At 33.5% G+C, this 7452-nt stretch overlaps 1 protein-coding gene across 1 annotated transcript in view; it reads left to right on the forward strand.

The window, feature by feature from the left end:
• The window catches only part of PGAP1 (post-GPI attachment to proteins 1), a 141317-nt gene that overhangs the window by 131327 nt on the left and 2538 nt on the right, over positions 1 to 7452 (forward strand). The window contains exons 16-20 of the mRNA XM_006862046.1: positions 1093 to 1183; positions 2088 to 2285; positions 3732 to 3867; positions 5153 to 5203; positions 5689 to 5876. Coding sequence (XP_006862108.1) covers positions 1093 to 1183; positions 2088 to 2285; positions 3732 to 3867; positions 5153 to 5203; positions 5689 to 5876 — 664 coding nt within the window. The remainder of the gene's footprint in view (positions 1 to 1092; positions 1184 to 2087; positions 2286 to 3731; positions 3868 to 5152; positions 5204 to 5688; positions 5877 to 7452) is intronic.

Below are 7452 nucleotides of genomic sequence, written 5' to 3' on the forward strand. Positions count from 1 at the left end.
GCAGATCTGCTGCACAAGACCTTTTTGAAGTGTTGAAGAACAAAGATGTCAGCTTGAGGCCTAAGGTGTGCCTGACCCAAACCATCATATTTTCAATAACCTCATATGCATGCGAAACTTGGCAGTGAATAAAGTAGACCATAGAAGAATTGATGCATATGAGTTATGATGCTGGAGGAGAATATTGAAAGTGCCATGGGCTTCCAAAATAAACGAACAGATCTGTGTTGGAAGAAGTGCAGCCTGAGTGCTCCTTGGAGGCCAAGATGATTAAATTTCATCTCTCATACTTTGGACATATTGTCAGGAGAGACCAGCCACTGGAGAAGGATATCATGTTTGGTAAGGTGGAGGGTCAGGGAAAAAGAGGAAACCCCCAGCGAGATGGATTGGCATCAGTGGGCTCAAGTGTGATAACAATTGTGAGGTTGTCCCAGGACCGGGCATTGTTTCGTTCTCATGTGCATAGGGTTTTTATGAGTCGGTACCAACTCTAATAGCATCTAACAACAACAGTGGTCACAGAAAGTAGGTTAGTTGCTGCCTAGTGTTGAAGTGAGAATTAAAATATGAGAGCTAAGTAGCACTGAGTTTCTCTTGGCAATAATGGGAATGTTAGAAAATGCATTATGGTGATGGATACACAACTCTGAATAAAAATTTAAACACCATTGAATTGTACATTTTAAATAGGTAAGTTATTTAGTTTGGGGAATTATATATCTCAATAAAGCTGTATAAAATGTTTGCTTTGTGAAAATGCAAATAGCAAGACCTCTGCAATGACTTTCCAAATATGAATTATGTTGCTCATATATGTAGTGTGTGTTGTTGTTACGTGCTGTGGAGTCGGTTCTGACTCATAGCGACCCTGTACAGGGTTTCTGAGGCTGTAAATCTTTGTGGGAGCAGAAAGCCTCATCCTTTTCCCATGGACTGGCTGCTGGGCTCAAGCTGTCAACTTTATAGTTCACAGTCCAGTGTTTATTCTGTCAAGCCACTGCACTGCCCCATGGAAATGTAGTTTATAATATACCATGCTTACTTACTAGAAATTCTATCATGCATGTAATTTTATTTTTTTAATTCTAGGTCATTGCTTAGAATATGCTATTATGTTGGATAAAGAAGCCAAACCTTACAAAGTTGACCCTTTTGTGATTATCATTAAGTTTCTTTTGGGGTAAGTCTTCATATTAGTAATAATTGTATTACTTTCATTATATATAAAAAAAACTATTTGACTCCATATGTAATACAAATTTTCTGGAAGTTGACTTCTTTCATTAAGGTGAGATTTTTCTGTTGAGGTGAAGACCTAATGTATATGTCAATGCTTACTTTAGTTACATTTTAAAATATTTTATAATAAATATAATTTTTATTTTAAAGATAATTGTTGAACTTACATGTATCAACCTTTTCCCTGGACTGTGCAAATGGTTAAGTGCTCAACTACTAGTCAAATTATGGGCAATTTGAATCCACCCAGAGATAACCTCAGAAGACAGACCTGACCATTTGTTTCTGTTTCCAAAAGATCACAGCCTTGAAAGCCCTGTGGATATTGGGGTCACCATGATTGGAATTGACTTTACAGCAATAACCATAACAACATATCAGTCTAAGGTTAAACTGTAAATAACATAGGCCTTTAATGTTCGCAAAAGGAGTTTATTAAAATCTCTGATGAAGCATTACCTCAGATTACTTTCTCTTGCTTTCCATACAAAATATTGTTTTGATCTTAATTTATTAGCATTTTGCATTTTTGGGTTAAAAGCCTTTACTTCCTTAGATTCTTTGCTTTCTAACAACAACAATAAAGAACACAGTAATCTGCACAAGGAGTAATAGAGCATTAAAGCTTTATTGAGTCTCTGATGCTTGAAAAGCTAGCATGCCCCTTTGCAAGTTCAATGACTTATTCCATACAAGGAGTTCAAATTTCTTTTTCAGTGAAATTTAAATGACTGTGCACCATAGGACTTTAGGGACTCTAGTGAATGGCCATATGCTTTAAATGGTGAGTCTTTTTTGAATGTCAGTTGTTGATTTTAAAATTTTTTGTTTTCTTTTATCCGCAGGTATAAATGGTTTAAAGAATTATGGGATGTTTTATTGTTACCTGAGTTGGATGCCATCTATTTCACTAGTCAGAGTATGTGTTTCCCTCTTGTGTCCTTGATTCTTTTTCTGTTTGGAACATGTACTGCCTACTGGGGAGGCCTCCTCGCTTCCACATCTGTGAGGCTCCTATCTTCATTGTGGCTAGCTTTGAAAAGGTAAAGAATGAATGACTAGAAACATTCTCATTGCTATTGAGAAAAGAATATATACACATCTGTTCTAATAAGGAACTTTAAAATATATTTTCACTGAACTTTAATTTTTAAGAGAAAATGTATACTGAGCAAACGCATGGATTAGTTTCAAGTTATGTCCTTGTCAAAACAAATCATTTGTTGCAGGTTAAAGGTTGGAGTCCTGGTGTGGCACCATAGGATAAGCACTCAAGATTGGTTTGAACTGCAAGGTTGGTGGTTCAAGCTCACCAGTGGCTCCTCGGAAACCTTATACAGGGTCGCTATATGAGTCGGAACCAATTTGTCAGCACTTAACAAATGAAATGTTTGATTTTGTCTTTAGTGCTGAAGAGCTAGTCATAAAAGTTTGGCAAATTGTACAAACGCTTTTAATTTCAGTTTTGTAAATCTTCTCAGGCGGCACTTTGTATACTGTTGTATAATCAAACTTGAAGGCTTTTAGTATGCTGTTTTTTATCAAACTTCAAGATATTTATGATCAGCATAGATGAGATGTCATAAGAGTTCTAAAAATGCTGCCTGAGTTGTTAAGTGCCGTTGGTTCCAACTCACAGCATCCCTGTGTAGGGTTTCTGAGGAGCAGCTGGTGAATTCAAACCGCTAACCTTACGGTTCAAACCAACCTTGCCGTCCAGTGCTTATCTTTACAGTGCCACATCAGGACTCCAAAAAAATATTCCCTAGACTTGTATTATAGTCCCAAAGACTTTGAATCTAAATTACTAGTAGCCTTTGTGGTAAATAACTGAGTTAGTTTATATTGCCACTCTTCTTTACCAGACCTGTTATGTAACTTTATGTTGTTGTTATGTGCCGTGGAGTCAGTTCCGACTCATAGTGACCCTGTACAGGGTTTCCGAGGCTGTAAATGTTTACGGGAGCAGAAAGCCTCATCTTTCTCCCACACAACAGCTGGTAGTTTCGAACTGCTGACCTTGAGGTTCACAGCCCGATTCGTAACCACTACGCTACTAGAGCTCCATAACTTTCTGTTATAGAGAAGATTATAGTGTGGAGCTTCATCTACCACCCATCTCATACACTTCTGACAGGGGTTTATTGATGTTAGCACCAACCATTTGAATGATCTTGAGAATTTAAGAAATAGGAAATTATTCATCATCATGTCAGGATTGGAGATGGCATGACACAAGTATTTTTCTTCCTTAGTGTAAGTTTCAGCCATAGTGTATCTAAATGGTAAAAGAGGAACTACCACAGTGTGTTACATACCTTGTAATCCGGTGTTAATAACTGTTTGTATTTATAAAAATTGCTTACTCTTTACCTTTTAATATTTGTGTTTAATAAGCAGGAGAAACTGTCAGGATCATTGAATTTCTTATATGTGATGATGAAACTAAATATATTCATTTTTTTAATGCTTTATTCTTATTATTGCAGACCCTCTCAACTTCCTAAAGATATCAAGGTGATATCACCAGACTTGCTTATTTTGACAGTTGTTTTGATCATAGTTAGTTGGGCAACTTGTGGAGCATTTGCTATTCTTCTTACTTATCTTTACTATGTGTTTAAGGTATGTCAATAATAAGCTAGAATGGCTGGACTTAGTACCAAGCAGGCATAACATTTCCTGTAGATATTGTTATAAGTTTTAATTTACCAATATAATAACCTTTTGTTGTATCCTAGGTTTAAATGTAAACATTTTTTGTTATTTTAATTATATACAGTTAAGTACAGAACTGAAATTAATATTCTGAGTTGGATTTCTTGGGTTAAAAAAAAGTCACCAGTTTCAGATTGGTTTCTTCTCCTGTAAGTGATGTTGACTTTTTAAAAAAACATTTATCAGAGCAACTTTTATTCACCTTTCTTTTTAGCATTGGTGATACACAAAACAGAAAGAAAGTATGTCATTGGGATCAAGCTATCAGTCATGCTAAGACAGTGTAGAATGTTTTTGAAGTATAAGAAGTCAATGATAATAATAATTACACTATTTTTATATATTGTAATTATGTAAAAACATTCCCAAGAAGACTGGCAGCTTTATAGAAATGCCAGTTTGAGTTTTTGATATCCAAAGAAAATTTACTTGGATCAGAAAAATCTGCTTAGAGCAACTTTGATTTGTAAATGCAGTATTTTTAGCTTTAAAAAAATTAAGTATTTAAAGCTGCTGACCCAAAAGTAAAACTTTCTCAAATACTTAAATAACTTAAGGGAATAATAAATTAAGCTTATAGATTTTGTCAGGTTGTGTAAACATTTCACAACTATATATAGTAGAATTCAGAGTTTCAAGATTAAAATATGTAGACTATGTTAAATGCCTTATACTGTATTGAATATAATCAAATTCACAAGGCACTTTTAAGATCTTGCAAGGTGTCATTTAATCATAAGTCCACAGAATTTCAGAGGTATACCAATACAGTCTGTCCCTAATATACTTTGTTGTTGTTATGTGCCGTGGAGTCGGTTACGACTCATAGCGACCCTATACAGGGTTTCCAAGGCTGTAAATCTTTATGGGAGCAGAAAGCCTCATCTTTCTCCCGCGGAACAGCTGGTAGTTTCGAAATACTGACCCTGAGGTTCACAGCCCGAATCGTAACCACTACGCTACCAGAGCTCCTTAGAGTTGTTTTTCATGGTTTCTGGGATCTTTTAATCCGTCGTAGCAAGCATATATAGTTTTTTCTTATCTCTAAATAAAATAATGTTTTTAAATGTTTAAATGAATTTACAATTGTTTGGGTAGTTTTTGTTTGATATTATAATTCTCAAATTAAGAAAAATGCTTTTCTTTTTGTTTCAAATTAAAAGTAAAATCAAAAGTCATTTCTTTTTCATAGGTTGTTCATCTGCAAACCAGCCTAACAAATTTTAAAAATGGCCAGATTGTGGTAAGTTTCACTTCGAACACTGCATCACTTTCATATGAAAGAACATGGAAAATGCAATTTTGTTTTTTAAAAAAGGTTAGGATTTTACAGTGTTTTAAAATTCATATCAATTTAAGTAACTTTAAGAAAATTGAACCTAAGGAATATTAAATTAAACTTCAGTAATCTTATACTTTGATCTTTGTTAGTATCTTAGTAGTTTTTGTTATAAATTATTTTCTTTAAACCTTTATTTTGATGATTTCTTAGAGGTATATTCTCAGGAGTGGAAATAGCAAGTCAAAAGAATAAAAGTTTTTTAACTAATAGCCATGTTAAAATATTTTTTTAAACGAAGTGATTTCAGTGTTTATTTTACATTATTTTGGTAATAGATAGATGTATTTAACCTAGTTGTTAAATAATTTACCATGACCTTAAATAAAGCAGTATTATTTTTGTGTGTGTTTTTAATATTTTTATATTTTTACTTTACTGCTTTATAGAATCCCAAACACTCTAGAAGAAGTGAAAAAAAATCCAGTCACCACAAAGACACTACAGTACACCATCTTCGTTTATCAGCTAGTGATGTAGAAGATAGTCTTCGCATGCATAATACTGTGATTAATTTACTAACATGGATTGTGTTACTCAGTATGCCATCTTTAATTTATTGGTTAAAGAATCTTAGGTACGTTTTATTTATGTAACTAATATCTATATGATTCAAACGACAAATATTTGTAGGTAGAGACTTTTTACAAGATTCCTAATGGCCCAGAAAACATCCTCAAGAACCAGAAGCTGTGTATTTTGTTTGTTTTCTCCTCTCTAAAATGAAACATTATTTTAGAGAGAATCAGAATCTATACATACTTGCTATCATGGATTTTTAAAAGAACAACACAAAAGCAAAGCAAAACAAATGTCCAGAGTGTATTAGGGACAGATTGTATTGGTATACTTGACACTTATTTTCAGTATATATGTATCATCTACCTTAAAATGAAAATATAAACTTCCCCAAAATATAACCGTTCATAAAAAGGCAGTTTTATTTTACTTATTTTTTAACCTTCTTTGAGTCTAGACAGATGAGAGAATGTGCTTTGTTTTGTAGACTTTAGGTATTCTACCTACTGCTGATGTTTCAATTCATGATTCTATTTTATGTTTTCTAACATTCAAGGGAACAAAAATGCTTATATTAAAAAGTAATGAAATAAGTATACTTTTCTAATATGACCCTTGCATTAAACTAAAATAAACAATAGCTATTTTAATATTTAAATTCATTTGATTTGTCATCTTATCAATGTCTTAGTTTAAATGAAAGTATAAAAATACACTTCTAAGATTACTTCTAGAGTTTTTAATATTTAGTGAGTTATTGGAAAACAAAGTTCACCTCATTCAAGTAGTAGTTGAATATAGTTTTCAGGAATTATATAAATTATCTAGATACATTATTTAGATAATTATTTATAGGTTATAGAAACACAGAAAATACTTTTTACATCATTAGAACAAAAATTAATATATCACAGATTGTTGCTGTTGTTAAGTGACGTCAAGTTAGTTCCTACTCATAGCAACCCCGTATATAAGGTTTCTGAGCTGGTGAGTTTGAACCACTGACCTTGCAGTCCAGTGCTTATCTCCAGCGCCAAAATTTGTTGTTGTGTCATTGTTGTTAAGTGTGCGTCGAGTCAATTTTGACTCATAGTGACCCTGTATAGCATTTCTAAGAAGCTGCTGGTGAGTTTGAACCACTTACCTTGCAGTTCAGTCCAATCTTGCAGTCCAGTGCTTATCTTACAACACCGTTCCAAGACTTACATTGTTGTTGTTAAGTGCCGTTGAGTCAGTTCCTACCCATAGCAACCCTGTATTGGGTTTCTAAGGAGCGGCTAGTGAGCTTGAACCACCAATCTTGCAGTTCAAACCGACTTTGCAGTCCAGCACATTAATCCACATAGTCATACCAGGACTCACATTAGCATATATTATTAATATCCTTTGTCTTTCATGTCAGTTAAGATCTGTTTTTGGGATCAGAAATCAGAAATATATGAGAAGCACAAATTTAAGGATTTGAAACACTGTAGATATCACACTATCAGTAAATACAAGAGATGAAAATTTGTATTTTAAAATTATATGGGGCAATTCTATAAGTCTTTGTTTCTGTGTGACTTTTTAATACAGCATTTTTCCACAAACTTTTTGAATTTCCCTTATATAAATGAAGTTTTTATAAAATAATT

This window comes from Chrysochloris asiatica, unplaced genomic scaffold (assembly GCF_000296735.1).
Source record: "Chrysochloris asiatica unplaced genomic scaffold, ChrAsi1.0 scaffold00045, whole genome shotgun sequence".
Lineage (NCBI taxonomy): Eukaryota > Metazoa > Chordata > Mammalia > Afrosoricida > Chrysochloridae > Chrysochloris > Chrysochloris asiatica.